Source organism: Paralichthys olivaceus, chromosome 7 (genome assembly GCF_024713975.1).
Source record: "Paralichthys olivaceus isolate ysfri-2021 chromosome 7, ASM2471397v2, whole genome shotgun sequence".
In the NCBI taxonomy this organism is placed as follows: Eukaryota; Metazoa; Chordata; class Actinopteri; order Pleuronectiformes; family Paralichthyidae; genus Paralichthys; species Paralichthys olivaceus.
Window position 1 is genome coordinate 24,003,852 of NC_091099.1, and position 20,145 is coordinate 24,023,996.

Consider the following 20,145-nt stretch of genomic DNA (forward strand, 5'->3'; position numbering starts at 1 on the left):
TTTCTTCAACATTTGATCAGTTGTCACTTGGACTCAAAATTAAGTGATTACATTTCAGTGGTCAAAGGTCAAGGTCACAGTAAAGATCACTGTGACATGAATCTGTGGGAAAAAATGTATGTAAAAATATGTACACAGAAACCACACTGGTTGGCGTAGGCATACAACCACAGTGTGGTAATTCTAGTTGTGTTTGCAGTTATTTGGTCCTGTTTGAACCTTCCTGTTACGGCCTGTTACCTTTTAATTTCTTTTTTAATCAATTTTTAAAATGTTACGAAGCTCAACATTTAGATGTGATTATGTTTTTAAGACAGTGGCGCATTCTTGTCCGCAGATCATTGGACAGTGCTCATGGCCAGCTGCACAGCATCTGCCAGTGAAGACAAGATCTCTCGCTGCATGGAGCTTCTGCTGTCCAGAAATGCTGATCCCAACATGGCAGACAGGTGAGGCAGGGTTACAGATGTGTCTCAGGCCAAAACGTTTATGGGATTTTCACCACTGTCGCATGTACTGTCACGCCTCCTGTTGATGTAGGCCAAGGAAAAACACTCCAGATTTGACCTAAACAGGGGAAGAAACAACAGAGGTGCTGGATCACATTTCCTTTGATGACCTTCGTTATGTTTAGCTGCCATGTGGTAGCGTTATGCACCACAGTGCTCCATACAGAGCATATTTGTGTGTTTTTGTTTGGAATGTCCTGTTACGGCATGTGCATGTACAGACAGGGAATCAGACAGACAAACAACCACACACAGTCTAACAGGTGTGCAGGAAGGTTTTTGGAAGCTTTTGTACACACTTGGATGGAACCCAAGAAGCATGGTTTTAATACTTTGTACATACAAATATCAAAAGGTTTCCCTTTAAGCTTATATTATAATTATGTTTCCACAGAAATCAGTGAATACATTGTTAGGATCTATTACACAATGAAATCTAACAGTTTTAACCTGAATTTCCCGTCTTTTAACACCAAGTCAGTGTTTAAGCATTATGCCTGGGCCACACTGGATGCCTGCATCGCTGATCTGCTGCGTCTCACATGCATCTGTTATTAACACAGGAGCATGCTTGCTGTGCAGCTGCTACATGAAGTTTTTGGTATGACTATAATTTCCTTGAATAAAAGTAGCTGAATGTCACTACACTACAGTATGAAACCATGCATCTTCTGTTCCAATACTAATAAAAACCTTGTTGAAACAAATTAATTGAACAGGTAAAGCAAGTTTTGCACATATTTATGTTTGTGACATTGACATTTTAGTGAAAGGTGAACAGAAGCATGACTCACACACGCATTGCGTACTTCATATGTTAAATGCAAAGCCCTGAAACAATTGTAGAGACATTTTCCAGAGTTCATGGCTTTGGAAAGTTAAAGACCAAAACAAAAAGAAGACGTGGAAAAAATCTGGCTCACTGTTAGATCTATATGTTGGCCCAGATCACACCACATACAAATGGTCAGCATCATGAAAATGGAAAATTTAAGTATCCATCCATTCACTCGACAGGACCTCAAGCTCCGCTCAGCCATCACGCCCTCAGGACCAGCTTCCTTTTGATTTGCACATACAGTACATGTAGCTGTACTCAGATTAGGCAGATTTACATCAGAAACATTCTGAAACTCTTTATCTGGCAAAAATAAATTGCAATTAGACTACACAAGGAGCCACACATTGAGTTTATGTGGATTTAAATTTATAGAAATGAAAGTTTTTTTATGTCTGTAAGAAACAAGAGTGACACGTGTCAGAAATGCTCCGTAAACACTTCCTGAACAACGGCAGTGGGATCTGCTCTCTGACACCACTTCAGCAATTAATTGAAGATTGTCTAAAGGTTTATATAATAATTTGAAAATATTTCACTATATAAATAAATACAAGTGACTGCGATTGCAGTGATTTGATGTGAAATGTGGTTTCCTGTCCTGGTGAAAAACATGGAAAATTCCATCTCATGGAAAAATAATGAAGGGAGGTTATTCTGTCACATCTGTGAATACATGCTGAGTCAAAGTGAGATGATGCAGCCCCCAGTGGCTTTCTTATTTAGCTTTTACTAACTCCCTGCCACTCTGTCACTGCAAGAATGCCATTACATGCACGACACACAGCACCACACATGTGACACACACGTTGTAGCATAAGGGAAAAATTGGCTCCTTCCCAGACAAAATATTTAAAGCAAGATAACAAGATGCAGGAGGATGCAGATGAGGAGAGATGGTGAGGAGGACGGACCAACAGCTGCCAACATTTCTGAGCAGAAGAAGAATATGGGGTTCATGCGGGTGCAGAGGATAAACGTCCTCCTCCTCCTCATCGCCTCTTACGTCTGAATATATAACCAGTGATTAACGCCAGCTGCTCGTCCCTCTGCCGCTGTGTAAACACACATTCACTGTCATCTTTCAAAGTCCTACCGGAGCACGGTGTGTATTCATCCGCTCCTCTGCGAGGCTCTGAAACTGTACTAACCATACTAATGACAGCTTAGGGCTACAGACACATCAGTACAATTTCAGTTTGGGAATGTCAAAAATAACATTTGATGGAAAGAGTACAGCTGATTTGACAGTTGTTCCTTTATCTCTCAATGATGAGAAAATGCAAAATGCCTGGTTGTGTAATTATTATTATTTTAAATGTTTTCACTCTTAAAAAAATGCAATAGAAATGCTGAGTCACAATCAGTATCGACAAATACACTTAGCTGAAAAATGTCCAGATTTCCTGTCATTTGAAATGTGTAGAACTGAGACACCTGAGGGTTTATCTTAACTTTCAGTTTGTCTGTGAAGACTTGTGACTTGGACTTCTTATTTTACTAGTTTTGGGAACAGCATCCATGTGAAATACAAATTGAGAGAATAATCATCAGTCCCTTACTATAAGAGAATAGGTTATTATCAGTGCATGAAACCAGCCAATAACATATACTTACATACTTGACTCATTACCTCCTCTGCATTGTTTTGTTAGCAGGATAATGCTAAACCACTCAACCAATTTCCATAAACCTTTGTTGAGGGGTGAGGGGCATGATGTTATTTTCTCAATCAAGATATATCTTTAAAAGTCTTTAAATATTGACATTGTGAGTTTTTTAAGATTCACCTGACGTGATTATAGACTGAGATGTAATTGGAACAATGAGTCAAGTCCTTTTTCTTGCAATCTGGACACTACTAAAGATGTTTACACTGATCTGTCTGCTCATCGATCAGCTGTCTGTTTGGGAACCAGCCTTGACTCACACTCTAGAAGGACAAACACACTGAAACAGTATCTGAGTGACCTTGGTATCTGTCTGGCATTAAAACACCCTCTGGGAATTTACAGTCGCACTGGACACACAGAAAAGAATGACGCTACTTAACCAGTTCTCCGTAGTCAAAGAGGAAGTGACTGATCGGTACAGAGGAATTGTCGCACACACCCGACGCCATTGATTCATTTGTTTGAGTTCACATAGAACATTACCTTCTGATTTCTTAGAATATGCCACAGAATGTTGTTGTTCTGCTGGGACGGTGTTTAAACCCCACTGATGCCCCACACAGGTTTTTCAGATAACATTGTTTATTGGTACAAAAGTCAACAATTCCAATTGCCAATGAATGAATTAACAGCAGTGCATCCCAATTCAGAAAGACAAAGCAAACAGAAGGCATGACTATGTATGGTATTAAGACCATGAGACAAAAATGTATCTACTTTAAAATAAAAATATTAACATCTCTGGCTATATATAAAGAATATATGTTGCAAATAATTAAATATAACCGTTTTCCATCGGTGTGTTTAAGTATCTTGTTTTATTAGAGATTCCGTCAGACAACCTTCTGGTGATCAGAAATGCTATACAATTGTTGTGATGTAATTATAGAATATTTGAAGATCTCCATATTTAAATGGGACTGCTTCTCAACCTCTTTTCCTTTCAAAAAGTAACACACAACTATACAGTATTTCCTTTGGATTTTCCTTTGGATTTTATAAAGGTCTTGTAGAAATAATATTTTATTTGTCTCCCAATAGATTTTATTTTTTATTTTTTTATTTCAGTTTAAATTCTTTCCAATAATTACAAGAAATATTATTTTTAATGAAACTTTTACTGCTTCAGATATAGAAATAGTCAGTAGCCATGGTTAGTCCATATATTCAAAGACCTGTTAGTCAATTCCCCCATTTCTTTGTTTACATGTGAATTATGGATTACCCCTTTAAATATCTCCTCTTCTCCTCGCTCCCACACACAGACAGTAAAAGCAAAGTGATGAATTGCCCCTGGACTTCCCCAACTCGTTAAACTGATGTGCTTTTCTCACTTGCTGTGTTTGAGGTGATAAGAAGTACTGTAGCAGTGTCAGTCCTTGTTCAGGTAGAACAAACACATGAAGGCAACAGAGGAATTATAATTAGTAACATCACATGATTAATGTCACAGTAGTTAGCTGTTGAAGGACACACATGTTTTTGTGTCTCTTTGTTTTTGTGCTCAAGGGAATACTATACTGGAAAAACTACAGGATCAAAAACTCTGTAGATTAAAAATACTAGACCACTAGACGGCTATAGATTTTATAAATGGCTCCATAGTTTGTCACTAGCAGTGGATGGCAGCTGTATTGTGTGTTCAGTGTGAAATCAACACGGTGAGCTGCATTAATTCTGATGGTGTGGACTCTGGCAAAACAATGAAATACAATCCAGGAAGGCCGGTTTAAGTAAACTGGAAAATCACCTGGAATATAATAATGTATACATTAATAACAACAATGATAATAAACACTCGATAATAAATTCTGGAAATCAGAATTTATATGTCACAATGAACAGTAGAATCAAAGGTTCATGTTACAGTAATCTATGTTCCTACATGTGTTTTCAGCCAGCGGTCTGCATTGTCTGTTAATGGTTTAAGTTGGTCGTGGTTGTTTGTCTTTGCGGGAGGCGTCTGTACCTGCAGCCCTGCTGAATTAGCCTCATTGAAGTGAATCGGGGCTGTGCATCTCCATGGATACAGTCTCGACACAGCCTGAGGTCTTGTTCAAACATTAGTCCTGAGAGATCTGATCACAATTGGACAGCTTTAAGTTCCTTTCCACATGGTAATAAAATGCATCTTTGATAAGTCTGCTGTGACCTGTGTTGGTCTGTTCACCATGTCAGACCCAATATAGATGTATGTAGCAAACAAACACACGTAGGGGAGGCAGAGACGAGGCTAGGGCACCTGAAGGACAAAGATCCAGATTCAAAACATAGCATAGGGAGCCTGAGTTAAAGAAGGGAAGGGAGTAGAAATTTGGGGAAAAGTGTGAGAAAGAGGTGCACATGGCATGAAAACGTATGTGCTTGAGGGAGTAAACAAACGGGCTCTTCAGCTGGACAGCATGAACTATACATACTCATTTAAAATGATTAATGGGGACTGAGACCACACTGATTTCGTTTGATATAATGAAGAATAAAGCTACCTGTTCTAATCCCAGACGTTTGAAATGTTTACTTTATTGTTAAAGACTTGCATTTTAATAATCTGTTCTGATGAACTGTATCATGAGCAGTCACTGTGAATGTGCCAAATCTGTGTTCATGTCTGCTAGATGATTATATGATGTTTGCTGCACCCTGGTGGTCTCTCTGTACCATTACATCACTCCTTTTTACTCATGTCTCCATTTCTTCACTGTCTTTCCTCAAATTTTTCATCTCTGGTGTCATCTTTTGACGTAATTTGAAATCCTTTTCCTAACCTCTTCTCTTTTCTGCTTCCTTGTCTCTTGTCCTTTTTTAGGTCACAAATGACCTGTCTGATGCTGGCAGCCAGGGACGGCTACAGTAAGGTCATCAACCTGCTGGTGTCCCATGGAGCAGACATCAATGTCCAGGATGGCAATGGATACACGGTGTGCTACTGTTACTTTGGTCAGAGCAGGTCCCCAGGAATCTGCAGGTTGTGCTGTCGTTCTGAAAGTGCTGGATACTTTTAACTTAATGTGCAGTAATTACTGCAAATATTCTCAGGCTTTGTCTGTAGCAGTGCAGTATGGCAGAGAGGAGGCAGTGCTAAAACTCCTCCAGCTGGGAGCAGACAAAACCATGAGGAACAAGGTTGGCAAAAGCCCGGCTGACCTGGCCAGGATCTTCAAACATGCACAGGTATCTGAAGGACCTTTCTTTTTTCTTCACTGTATTGAGACACCAGATATCAGAAGTGTATCATTTCAGGTGATTTTGGTTATCTAAAAGAAATGTTAATTAAATATTCCTTACAAATGCTCTAGAAAGACAAGTGATGCGAGTATATAGTCATTGTGGAAAGTCAAAGAAATGACTACAGGATTTGATTAGTTTTACTAATCTTTTTTTTAATTAAAGGGAAATAAATGTTGGTGATTTAAGTATGTGTTGTGTATCCTGCATCTCAGCCCACTTTGAGTTAAGTGCTTTTGCTGGGCTGGACTGACAAAGGCAGTTTCTGAAGTCTTTCACATAAAAGAAAAATTTAAACATAAGACTCTAACACCAGTGTGTGTCCACAGATAGCGAGGATCCTCGCCGCTTCATTGCATGTCTCAACCGTGCAGCCCTTCAGCTCCATGGAGAAGACGCTGTCTGAATTCATAAAGACCGACTCTGAACCTCCATCTTCTAAGGAAAGGTAAGGTTTGGTGGCACTTGCACTAAATAGCTTTCGGAAGTTCTGGACTTTTGGAGAGGGTGGCATTATTATTAACTATCCTGGTTAATGAGGTTATCCAGGCTTTTTTGCGCATCACAGTTATGAGTCTGCAAGTCCATGTTGTGGTCTCAAGTTTCCAAAATATGCTAGAAGAGGAATTCTGATTAAAACCAGGATACTGATACTGATACTGTGGAATGATTACCTAGGTTTCTGATCCCCATCTGCTATTCGTACTGAGTTATAATAGTTTGGGAGAAAAAACAAAAATGCACCTTTGTTGGCACAGAAATGACATAAAAAGACATGCCTGCATCGATACAGAAAATGAATGAGCAAATTAGATAATGGAAGAATCGTCTATGCAACTAACAGAATAACTAGGATTCTCAAATGCCATTATCCATATACAAAACAGAATAGGCTCAAAACCTGTATAGTAATGTATTCATAGTTACTGAGTGAGAAAAAAGGAACACTGAATTAACATGAGCCTCAAGAATCTCCTATGAGTGAAACTGCAGAAGCTGCAATGTAAAACACATTGCATGACATGAGAATTGTAAAAATAACACAAATATAAATTAATTAATTGACTATATTATTTCTTCTCCAGCTCAACAACATAGCACTTTAATGAGTCTAAGGTCATGCACAGGATTATCATTTGTTGAAACTGAATGAACATATTTTTGCTTTACAACCATCGACTCTACTTTTGTCAGATCAGTATTTCATACCTCCCTGCAGCCTGCATACTTGTTGCCCTCTGTTGGATTTTCTGTGAAGCAGCAGTGCCTGTGCAGCAGGTGTTGTTGACCCATTGTTCAACCAGACATAAACAATAATAAACCTCTTGCATGAATGTTTAGTCCATTCGGGCACAGCAGAGCAATTATCATCAGTCAGAAGCATTGTTTTTGAGCATGTTTGGCACCAGGAATCACAACTTGTGGGGCTGTTTCTCATGTCAGCTTCACAGTCGATGGACCCCAGGTGATGCATTTCACATATTTTGAATGTCGTGAGACGAGGGGCACATTGGCAAAGCTTGCATTGTCAACAGTCAGACTGAAGCTACGTATACACTGTGGTCACTCTGATGTGTCTGAACTCAGTGACACTTTAGTTGTACTCACTAGATCCCCAAAATAGAAAGAGATCGCTTTTGTTTTTCCCGACCCCTTCTACGGGAGGTCAAAGGTTCAAGTCTGGAACCGTGGAGCTGGAAGGGATAAAGTTCATTGCGCACACACACACACACACAATGGCCAGGATGCCAGTTAACTAATTGCTGGGAAGTTCGTCCCGGCCAGAGCAGTAGTAGCTCCTCTACTGTTACAGCATTTGCCTCACAAATTAGGAGAAATATTGGTGTTTGTCTAATTCTCATCCCAGCTCATTCATTCTGTGGAATAAGTCAAGATTGTCAAGTCTTTTTAGAGCTGAGGTGAAGTGTCTGCCCTCCTCAGTGTCATCAAGCTGGATGAACTTGGAATCCTCCTCCATGGTCTTGATCTCGGCAACCTCACTGACATCATGACTGTGAGTACTGGTTGCATGCAATAATATGACTTCAGTATCATGTGTATTTTTGTACGTGCTTTACCTGTCACTGATATCAGAGATTTCCAAAGTGATGAGCAGAGATATGCTGTTAAACAAAGTTCAGTGTTGTGGGTGAGATACAGTGAACCTGATTGTGTTGAACACAGCTGCACCACAGTCACAATGGAATTTAAATGCTTAGGACCGTGTCATGAATGACTAGTTGACATATTTCACACAACGGATCATTGTGGATCCAATGTGTTGGGTTGACTGGGCTTGTGTTATACTGAGGGTCAGCCCACGTTTTCGTGCCGATCTGATATTGGAGGACTGGGTTTGATTGGTACCAGTAGATTGTTGTCATTGTATGCATGCAGGTACATCTGTTTCAGGTGGTGGGCTCAGGAGCGGCTGAAGAAGTTTTGATTCGGTAAATGCTGAGTGATGTTTTCTTTTTCTTAATCGATGCATAGGAAAATGACATCACCTGGAGCAACCTGTTGACCATGGAGAAGGAGGACCTGGAGAAGGTAGAGGATTACAGTAACATCTGTGTGTCTGTCAGCTCTGTTGCTCATTGCCAGGCTTGACCCTGAAAGAGACGAGGGTAGATACTGACGTCAAAGCTTTTTCAGGCCTGTCCGTAAAAAGAAGTTCCAAGAGTTTAAACTAATGACCAATGATAGCAGTGTTTTTTAGAATTACTCTTTAAAGAGCCCATATTTTGGAGATTTAAAGGTTTGTATATTGAAGTTGGGTTTGCTATTATAGGTTTACATAATGTTAAAATGCTTATTATTTGCTACATACCTTACATTGCTGCAGTGCCTCTTTTTGACCACAGTCTGAAATGTCGTTCTTTAGTTCTTGGCCCGCCTCCCAAAAGTCACAGCGTGTTCTGATTGGTCAGCTATGCTACTCTTTTTGATCGACTTTTCATAGCGTGTCTCCCTTTAAGGCTGCTGCACACAAGAAGATTTTCAACTCTTGACTAATTTTCAAAACTTGGGAGACCACAGACATAATGACAGATTTAACCAAATTTTAATCTTATAATCTTCAGAACACACACTAGATGATTTGCCCAGAGCGTGACACCCCCTGCTTGACCGTTTTCACAGTGGCGATTCCAGAGACTTGAAATCTCACAGAAACTTGCAAGATTCTTTTTCTACTTCCTGTTAGATCTGGGAAGCTCCGGCTCAATCAGTAGCAGTAAGATTATTTTGTAAACATACAAACTTCAGGATTATTTGGGCAGATAAACGGCACTGACTGACCTCCACTCTAGAACAACCCTGAGATTGTCGGAAGGGACAAATCTGGTCCTAAATCGGCCCGACTATCCTCGAGGGTGCAGCAGCCTTTACATATAGGCTTCCTGATTGGCTGTAAACACAGCTCTTGCTACAGTAACAACAGTGTTTGTTCTGTCATACATTTGTCACATGTTTGACAGTTTGACTATTTTTCTGAACATAAAAATGTTAACAGGTTTTTCCATTTGTCAGATTGGTATCACAGACCCGGTGCACCAGCAGAAGGTGCTGAGTGCTGTGCAAAAGATGCACCTGGACAAAGTGGACCTGGACACTATAGACCTACTGGGAGCTACAGACAGTGGGTAGGATACCACCTCTCAATGAACAGCAGGCCTGTGGCAGTTGCACAAGTGTGTGCTCAACAAAATATTAAGGCCTAAGGACCTTTAGAAGGCTCTCAGTGAAAACTGTGAATAAGTTTGAGCACTCGTTTCAAAAAAACGTATAAATCAATTAAAGACTTTACAGTCTCTTCAATTGACTTTTCGTAGGTTCAATACAATCTTAAAATAAAAGCATTTTAGTTTGTGGTGCCTGTGGTAGGTGTTTGAGAATTTGTACTGTAATTGAAAGTCCATTATTTGTTTAATTTTGCTAGGAATGTCTGATAAGCTGTCTGTGGCAAAAAAGTAACAAAGTTGACAGTAGTAACAAAAATTTAAACACTTGTCAGCCACACACCTTAAAACCTTCCCCACATCCAGCCCTCCTTTATCTTCCTGCAATGCTCCATCTGTCCTCCTCCTCTGAAAGTCGTCCATCAGCCCTATGAGCATCTCACTGTCCTATCTCCGTATCCCCTCCCCCATCGCTGTAGCTAAGACCTGAGCCAGGCCCTAATGGTTTAAGCGGAGCTGTGAAGATTTGTAAGGTGAGAGGCGATGGGAGGTTGCGATGAGCCTGCGGCGTAGGCCAAACTGAGCCGTTTCACCGCACCCCATCACTTCATGAATCCTCAGCAAAACTGGACTCACTAGCTTCGCCCACCTTGAACTCTTAATGAGCGCTTTCAGAATCTTAACATAAGACTGAAAAATCGAAATTAGTCAAACTTTTGTTACACGTCAGGGGCCTGAGAATAAAACTATTGACGTGCAAGGTGTTTCCATTTTGAAACAGTCTCTGTCACCTAATGGCAGTGCACCTGATGATTGGACCTGCACCAGTGGAGCTTTATCACACACTGTGCTGGAGGTGGAGTTTAGATTCCAGTCGTGTCCTGGGACGGAAGACAGCAGTTTCTTAGCATTCTTAGGATGGAACCCCAAGAGCCCATCGGTAAAGCTAAGGCTAATGACATAGCTTTTTCAGTGTTGGTTTTTCCAAAATGCCGTCTGAGTCAACAGTTGTGTAATGGAAGGACAAAAAGAATACACTGGATCCACGGAAATAATAGGAGGAGTTTGGGGAGGCTTTGAACACGGTTTGTTTGGTCTCAGACATTTTGGCAAATCATAAGACAATTCAGGAAGTACAGACAGTGGCCTGTACCTTGGAGAACTGCTGACGTCGACTGGGGATATTGTGGATAGTTGAATGAGTACAATTGGGAGCTCCTAAATCAATAATTTCAATTCAGTTTTATTTGTATAGGGCCAAATCATATACATATACATTATCTCAAGGCACTTCAATTAAAAGGTCAAGACCTTTCCATGTGTTTGTGGTGCCCTTATGGGTCAACCCTAAAATGCTTTGGTAGGCCCTTTTCCAAATACTAGCTGAGGGTCTCTACCATCATTTCTGAAGATTGAAGTGATGTTAATGTGTCTGATTTATGGACAATTCCCTTCTAACCTCTGCCCCTTGTGAATTTTAGTGATCATATTTCAAAAGATTTTGTCCAATAATGATGATACTGATAATATAGTAGTAGTCTAACCTATGGTTAAGGAGATGTCTTGTTGTTGTTTAAATAAAATGGACTCTCTGGCTCTTTTAACAATAATTGTCTTTTATTTAACTATAAAACATTTGGCACAGGGTATTTGTTAACAGCTCAGTAAACAGGATGGAATGGTTATGATTTAGATGAGCTTTTATATGTTTGTATTGTATTAAGTTAATATTCCAGCTTTTCCTCTTAGAGCTTGTGTGTGTGTGTGTGTGTGTGTGCGTGTCTGTGTCTGCTTGTGTCTGTTGCTCTTCACACAGACAATCACATTTAGACATAGTTAGTTATTTATCAATGATGTCTGATCATGAATCCAGATCATTCCAGTCACTCAAACCCTGATGTCCTGGCTCTGTGTGTCTTGTGTGGTAGATGAAGTGAGACTGTACAAAATGTTGGACTTATTTTCAATGTGTTCAAATGCATATCACATAAACTCTGGAGCGAATCAAACAAACACAAAGTAAACTCCAGTACTGTTCAGGTCCTAGTAACTTGTGATGAGTGTTGGTGTTTATTGTTAAAGTGAGCGCAGGTCAGCTGGAGAGTGGAGGGAGGACACTCAGACAGAGACTCTGACACAGTACAAACCATCGTTTTGCGTAAGCGGTCTGTCGTGAAAACACTGTATTCCCGCTTTTTGTCGCCACTGTTTCGACATTCACCAGCTCGTTCACCGCCTCTCCTATCTCTGCTTCACTGTCCATCTGTCTGTGTTTGCAAGTGTAAACTCTGCAGATGTGATGAGATGAAAAAGCAACACAACTCGCTAAAGTACAGAGACAGACCAGCTAGATGTTTGACCAGTTCACTCTGGAGCCCTGATAATAATGATATGTCACCTTTACTGCTGAAACATTAATAATGGTTTAAGATTTCTGAGATTGTGTTTTAGAGTGTGCCTGTTTATCCAGCCCAGATTTGTTGAGTGAGTCTAAGTGCAGTGGTTGATTTGTTTCTCTTTAATTGTGCTATTTCCATGTTTAGATGCCAGGTTACAATAGTTGTTGCAATCATTGATAGTCAATGTAATTGAAAAGAAAAAGTTATTTAGGTTCTCTAGATAGTTGCTGTTGTCATATACTACTATGCAAATGCTTTTGGCACTAACCAAGCATTCCAAAAAACACTATGCCATGAATAGTTTGTAATATCAAGACACTTCCATGATCGTATGGTGTGATGGATAAGAATCTAAACATCAATAGTTCCTAAATCTGCTGTTTAGTATTGTATGTTTTTATTCAACAGGAATTTGAAGCCCTTGTAACCATCACCTTTGAATTTAATTTAATTTCCTTCTGTAAATATATTAAAGGAACCATACAAAAGGTTTAACCACCAGTAGCACTACAGGGCAAGGATTTGTAAGCGTGGAAATGTGTCGTTAGTATCTTATGCATGTGTGTATGCACACAGGTAACCTCACGTGGTTTTGCAGATGTTTCTCGCTCTTCCACTGATCAACAGTTGGTGGCGATAATGTTCCAAAAAACTTCGCAACAAAGGCATGAATGAGACTGCCTGGAAGCAAACCTCATCTTCAGGAAATGTATTCAACATGTTCATTAGGCCTTGTTGTGAGAAACCATAATTTTAAACGTAACTTTGTTTAACAAAATATTCCACTTGTCACCTAGATAAGTTGCCCTGGGACATTAACACAGACTGACACCTCCAAAGGAAGCTGTAGAAGTGACGTGTGATTGAAATATTGCTGCTCTGTAACTGCCTGGAAAGATGTTTGTAGTGAAAGTAAATATGCATCACTGTCCTCTCAGTTTATTGACAAAGGCACTTGCTGCTGGAGAAGAGCAGGTCTGCCCCGTTGACTCTTCCTGGATGAATAAAGAGGCAGACATGCTCCATGTAGCAGCATTTCCACATAACATAACGTTTTCTCCATCTGCAATCCCCTCAAGGATCTTCCCACCGGGGGCCCATCATCACTCTCTGCTCCCTAGATAAACTAACAGCAGGGAGAAGGGAGGTGAGGGTGCAGCACAGGCTGACTGACAGTGTTTACTCGCCCCTCTGACAGAGTGTGAGGAGGGCTGGGACGGCTGGCTGCCCAGTCCCCTCACACAGGGAAATGTACCATTTAGATAAGAGCTATCAATATCCCACAGGACCAGGGGATGGGAAGAGAGGGACGAGAAGGTTGATGAATACAAATACCTAATTATTTAAGGTGGATGTTTTCAGGGAGGGATGACAGCCTGAGTTAGCAGGGGGAGAGGGCTCGGCCACCTGCTCGGTTTTCCTTGGAGTTCGGTGAGATGTTCTCCAGGAGAGTTCATGTACAATGTTAACTCAAAGTTTGGTTCAAGCCATCAATCTGTCTGCCCTGTCATTGCTGGGCATCTTCAGCGGGCCTTGCCTTGTGTTTGTTATGTGGGCATATCCTTAGAGCTGACTTTTAACATGGTTAACCTCCTGACCTCGCTCTTTAAGTGTCTACAGTGTATTTCGGAGACTGGGTTTAGCATTTGATGTTGTAATCACAATTTGAGAGATTACTAGCTGAAGTAATAACTAGTTAAATTAAGTTAAATACCACGCACATGATAATAACCATGTTATATCACTCTACATTTTATTATGATCACATTATCAATTGTTTATATTCTCTGGAAATTGAGAAAAAGGTGACACCTTTAGAATGTCACTCAGTAGAGTGCATACTTCCAAAACCAAGGGACAATTGTTTCTTCCATGACTTGTTTGTAATTTGCAGGAGTGAGGAGCTGCATACCTTCCTAATAAGTGTGCATCGTCAGTGCTGCTACCTTACAGAGACGATTCAGGAGGTCGTCAACCGTTTTCCTCGCCAAGCCTCTCAGGTACACATCATCTGTGTTGGTGCTCCTGTTTCAGGGACAGTCCTCTATAGACATTCTGGCAACAGAAGCAATTTGGTGCAGTTTATTTAAACTATGCACAAGTTATCAACTTGAATTATAAACAAATCTTACAATAAAGGCATTTTAATGTCATCTAATTTAAGGTTGTGGGGATGAGGGTGCATCCTCTGTCTGCTTTTGTCTTTGTTGCTCTATTTGCTCTGCTGTCCATCTCACCTGAAATGGAGGGAGATTTGTAAGCTGGCACATTGTCTCTGTCTGTCTGGTCCATGTAGCTGGTTTTCTCCCTGGACTCGAAGAAGGAGGCTCAGGCCATGTGCAGCCAGCTGGTGGTCCAGACTAAAGACCTGCAGAAGGAAGTCACCTGCCTTCATAGTCTGCTATGCCAGGTCAACTCACACAACACACACCCACAATACACACACAACACACACACAAAGTCGTGACTCCATGACATCAGAGGACATTCACTCTCTAGACACACATGTTACCCATAGTTACTACTTGCCTAACGTAAAACTAACCTTAACTTAAACCTAAGTTGATTTAGATTATGTGGAGTTGCTGTTTGTCCCCACAAGGAAGACGAGTCCCATGACTGTGTAAACAGAATTATGTCCCCACTCCCCAATACATAACATCTGGCACATGCTCACATGTTCCTGGATTCTTACTCATAGTATCTCATTCTACATTTGTATTCATCAAAATGATGGAAATCACAAACCATGAACCACTTGTAACACTCCCATTTGAATATATGAATTACTTATTAATTCACTTACTATTCTTTGCAGGCTTTTACACAACACACAATACTATAGTCTTACCTGCACACCTCTTAGACAGAGAGAAATGTATTTCTGGCCTAACATTTAGAGTTGAGTTGTCGCTGATAGGCCGATGTGTGATAAGCTGTTACCATTTTTCCTGCTGATGATGATATTGTTCGGGCTTGAACACATTCATACTTCATACATCAATTTACATTCCTGCCTCACACTGTTGACTGTTACGCTGAGAGCTTTGCTCTTACTACCGAGGACTTAAAGCAACATGACCAGAACATAGTGTGTATGTTCGATGTTGTTGTATATGAATTCTGACAAGCTCCAACAGGTATGTGTGGGGGTGCTGACATGTGTGCACCTGACTCTGTGTGTGTGTGCACGTCCATGCGCCTGTGTGTGTGTTTGCATTTGTATTCCAAGAGGAGAGAGTCGTTCCTGACAGGGCAGAATCCTCACAGCCCATAAGTCAGCACCGCTGTGACATCGACCTGTCAGCACACAGACAATGAGGCGGAGGGATGAGGGGACTGATGGGAAAGCGAGGGTGGGTGGAGAGGGAAGTGAGCAGAAGACGCCGGGTTGGCAGGGTGAGGGAGTTTAAGAGGGGAGAAAGGGTTGATGGGTAGAGGTGGGGGTATGAGGTGAGGAAAGGAGGTGGGTTAGTAGGAGATAGAGGTGCGTGCATTTCGATAGCAGTGTTCAGGAGGTCCTTCGTTCTGTCGGACAGGAATCTGACGGTCAATGGAGCCCATTTGGACCCACTGGCTCCCAGCCCTGATAGAAGGGGCCCCTCACACAAACACAGACACACACACACACAATCTAACCTTATCTATGGGAGCTTGTCTTGAAACATACACACTATCTGGTGGAGCTCTCACTACACAAACTGACACACTTTGGTGGATCGTGGCACTGCTTTGAGAACAGAACCAGTTGATTCCTTAACAACTTAGAGAGAGAAAAAACAACAATATCATCTAAACCATGTGAAGTTTTCTGTGATCCCTGTTACAATGGTAGGAACAGCGGACCAGCAGGTAAAGTCGCACTGGGAATGTAGACAGTTATTAAATATTAAGTCGGAAGGTAATCCAATAATAATGATATGAGACTTGCACAGACATATTTTTTGTTTGTTGTCCATGTTAAAAAATACTTTAATTTAATGAATTGAATTTCTATTTATTAATATACATTATATATTTCAATCTATGTTTTCTTTTAATTAATAGTTAACATGTACACATCAGTTTATAAATTCAGATTTTTTTTTAACTCCCTGTTATTGGTATGAAGAATCAATTAACAGAAACTCCCACACCAACCAGCCTCCAGCTTTCAGTGGGTATAAATACTTGATTCTCACAATGGTGATGAATGTTTCAGCTCGATGGAAATTTTTTTTTAGCTTTTTTAAGCAAACGTGCTGATATTTTCTACTGTGGCTTCACTATTTATACCCTTGTGTCTATTTTAGATTTTATCTTACATGGATACTGTTGCTACCACTTGCTGCTATTTCCCATCAGTCTACTCAATAACCTGTAATGACAGTGAATGTGTTTAGAAATGTTTGGAAATGAATTAAAGATCACCAACTGAAATCTCATCCCATTGACAAAGGTATCCAAACCCAGTAAATGGTTGTCTGATGCAATGTCTTTGCTCCAGTGGTTTTTGATGTGTCAGCACACGTCTGTGTATATAAGTTCCCACGATTCATAATGCATGTACCAAATCTAGGACATGAAGTCAAAGAAACTCTGTTACACCTCTGATAAAACTTTCCAGAAAGCTGCAGATCAGGAGAAGTGTATAAAACTATCTCTGGAGCTTTGAGTGTTTTCAGAGGCACAGTGGCCTCAGTAAACCCCCAAACAATGTTAGTGACTATCTTGTGAAATAACATGGAGCAGCTAACAGCTACAAAGATTCTCAAGTGTTGGTGGCTTATTCTAAAAATCATCTAAAGTGTCATGAATGGTCTGAGAAATCTTGTGGCTGTGGCAGTGATAGTTCATCCTCATTCAGATGGAGAGATGTTCTCACTAAGCTGTTAGGTATCATTGTGTGACTCGACCACACTGAACATGGACAAGAGAAAGAAAAGAAGAGGGTTGTCTGAGGAGATGCAGAAGAAAATAGTTGCCAAGCTTGGTCAAGATAAAGGCTGCAAAAGCATCTCCAAGCAGCCGGATGTTACTGTGACCTCAGCTGCTCTTTGTGTTTTGTGTTCCAGTTACAACTTATTTCAGTCGAAGCTGTGGATTTGTGGAAGAGTACCAATCATTTTGGGAATGTCTGTATATTGTGTCAGCTGTGTGCATGACACAAACAAAATGAAGACCCACTTGCTCCATACTTCTAGATGTCCAATGTCCACAGGGTACCAGCTCTATTCAGTAACATGAAGTGTTGTAGCACTAAAGAGGTAAGAGTCATTGAACCAGATACAAATTCAATATAGAAGAAACTTGTGATCTTCATCCTGGAATGTGTCTATAAAAGCCTCCAATTGGCAGTTAGTTCAGTTCAGAAGTTTATTATCCCAGGTGGGAAACTTGGCTCGCTGTCAACTGCACAAGGTAAATCAATACAGTGCAGAACAAAAACATAATGTGGACATAAATACAACCGTGTACACTGTAACTCCCTAATGTAGGATTCTGTATAAAAAAGCCCTGATCAGGGTCAAATGAACCACGGAGCCCAGATGTCCCCTAAACACCTTACATCTTAAAATGTGTCTTACAATGCTGGTGCCCGGAGATGCAGTAACATCTTACTTTGTTGTTGAGCTGTTGAAATCATGGTGGGATGTTCCGGTGGGTTGTAATTTCATTGATCCAAAACAGCACAGGCTGGGGATAATGTTATAAAGCACCTTGTGAAGTAATCATCATGCCAAAGCTATTGATAAATTATTATCTATTGACAACCATATTAAGTACAGACAGCAGCCAATCAGAATCCATATACTCTCCATCCACTTATCCCATTCAGCAAGTCACCCGTCACATGTATACAGTTAACTTGTTATAATTTGGTGTGTTGATGTTTCACTTTCCTTAAAGCGAAGACTCTGTGGACTGTTTATGTCAACTTTGAAACACAATGCCATGACATTGCTCTCTGTAAAAGTGTCTTTTTTTGATTAACCAGAAGATGCAACAAATACAAATGTCATAAGTTATAGTTAAAGTTTTTCTTTGTAATGTTTACATAGTGGTTTAAAATGTGATTTAAACCATTTTGCAATAACATTCAATTTAAATATATAAATGTTTATGTATATGATGAGTATTTTGTCTTTGTTAGCAAGAAGACAGAAATGGTCAAATGCAATGTCCCCAGTCTGATACAGGGGCAACTTCACTTTAATACTTACATTATAATATACCATTCTACAATACATAAAACAAACCACTTTTCCACGTTTTCATGTGACTCCCAGTCGGAGCACTTCCATGGTTTGGATGGACGTGTGTCTCTGCTTTCACGAGCCTGTGTGCATAAAACAAGGCAAAACTATGAATCAGTTCAGTTTTACATTCTGAGTGAACTTTTTGGGTGAATTCAGGAACTGTGATGCTGCTTTGTTTCCAGCCGCAGTGGAAAATGAACTACCACACTGGTTTGTGTGCCTGGACTCATGGGTATCGTATTATTTTGAGCTGTCTGCCATACCAAATTGACAAAAACAGGAATAACCATTAAGGGTTAAGTGTAACTTAACCCTAAATGATTGGTAACATGAAAGTATTGTTTTTAACATTGAGGAGAATGAGTAGAGAATGAGTCAAAACCTTTCTGGAACCAGCGCCACCACTTTGAATCCATATCAAGTCTATATCAATGTTGCATTTAAGTCCTGTGGGAACAATCCCCACTTCCAAAGGTCCTGAGCCACATTTGCAGAAGGAGCTTGAACTATTTGTATCTCCCAACCCACATGACAGGGATTCATTGTGACACTGGGTCACACTCTGAGGTGAGAATTCAGGAAGAGCATTATTCGTCTGTGACTTGACCATGACCAAGAGCCGACTCTGCGTACAGAGAGATTTGGCACAGGAAGTTTTGGTGACTAAGGTTAGCGAGTCATGCAGTGTTGCTTCGCTGTGACCAGACATGTCCTCACCTTTAAGAATGAGCTGGTCTCTGTTTGATTTCCCACCCAACAGTAACTGAGCTCATATTTCCCATCCAGTCCAGATTTAACTGGCCTGAAACTGCCTGATCAGTAAACTGCCATAATCCAGACTGGACTGGATTAAAAGGACCTGGAACCCTGCTGCTTCCTGCATGAGGTCACTCTGTCCTAACCACCGGGGTTGGTGTGTGTTTTAAGGTCCATCCGTCCGTGTTTGTGTGTTTCCCATGTGAATCTGTCTTTGTCCTCTTCCCTCAGATGAACGAAGCCGCAGATTGCTGTCAGCTTCCTCAACCTGGTTCCCACGGCAACTGGAGGATGCAGTACCTCACCAGAGTGACACTGAGCGCACTTGGAGCCACCTTCCTTGTGCTCCTCTACAAAGCTGCTCGTGGATAGGTTTCCCTCTAGATGTACAGGAATGTTCATCATTTTGTGTTTGATTAATGTACTTTAATTGTTTTACTATAATTGTAAAAGAGTTATGTTTGGCTCATTTGTATTTTTGCTGTAGTTTCCCGTTTTGCAGTTTGCTCTGACTTGTCACTGAGTTCAGGTCTTAATTCTTTTTAGGTTATTTTGTATTTTAAGCGTTTAAGTGAAAATTAAAGTTTCTTTTGAGGAGCATTTTCTGGTGTGGTCTAACCCTGACTAAGATTGAAACCAGGATATTTATTTCTCTATTTCTGTGACTGAATTCATTTTTAAGTGTCAGTTTGATATGAATCTAATCTCATCTTCAGTTTTTGAACATGGAGCTGCAGAAGATGAGTTAAACTTTCGTCTGCAGCAGGTGGAAACTCTGGCTCTCTCCAAAGATTAAAAAGAAAACATGTTTTCCATTTCAGAATTT

At 40.5% G+C, this 20,145-nt stretch overlaps 1 protein-coding gene across 1 annotated transcript in view; it reads left to right on the forward strand.

Annotated features, from left to right (window-relative positions):
- asz1 (ankyrin repeat, SAM and basic leucine zipper domain containing 1) overlaps positions 1 to 19,919 on the forward strand; it is a 29,316-nt gene extending 9,397 nt beyond the window's left edge. Inside the window, exons 4-13 of the mRNA XM_020078498.2 lie at positions 338 to 449; positions 5,827 to 5,938; positions 6,057 to 6,191; positions 6,575 to 6,693; positions 8,187 to 8,259; positions 8,739 to 8,795; positions 9,777 to 9,889; positions 14,219 to 14,324; positions 14,621 to 14,734; positions 19,551 to 19,919. Coding sequence (XP_019934057.2) covers positions 338 to 449; positions 5,827 to 5,938; positions 6,057 to 6,191; positions 6,575 to 6,693; positions 8,187 to 8,259; positions 8,739 to 8,795; positions 9,777 to 9,889; positions 14,219 to 14,324; positions 14,621 to 14,734; positions 19,551 to 19,691 — 1,082 coding nt within the window. The 3' untranslated portion in view covers positions 19,692 to 19,919. The remainder of the gene's footprint in view (positions 1 to 337; positions 450 to 5,826; positions 5,939 to 6,056; positions 6,192 to 6,574; positions 6,694 to 8,186; positions 8,260 to 8,738; positions 8,796 to 9,776; positions 9,890 to 14,218; positions 14,325 to 14,620; positions 14,735 to 19,550) is intronic.
- The last annotated feature ends 226 nt before the right edge of the window (positions 19,920 to 20,145 follow it).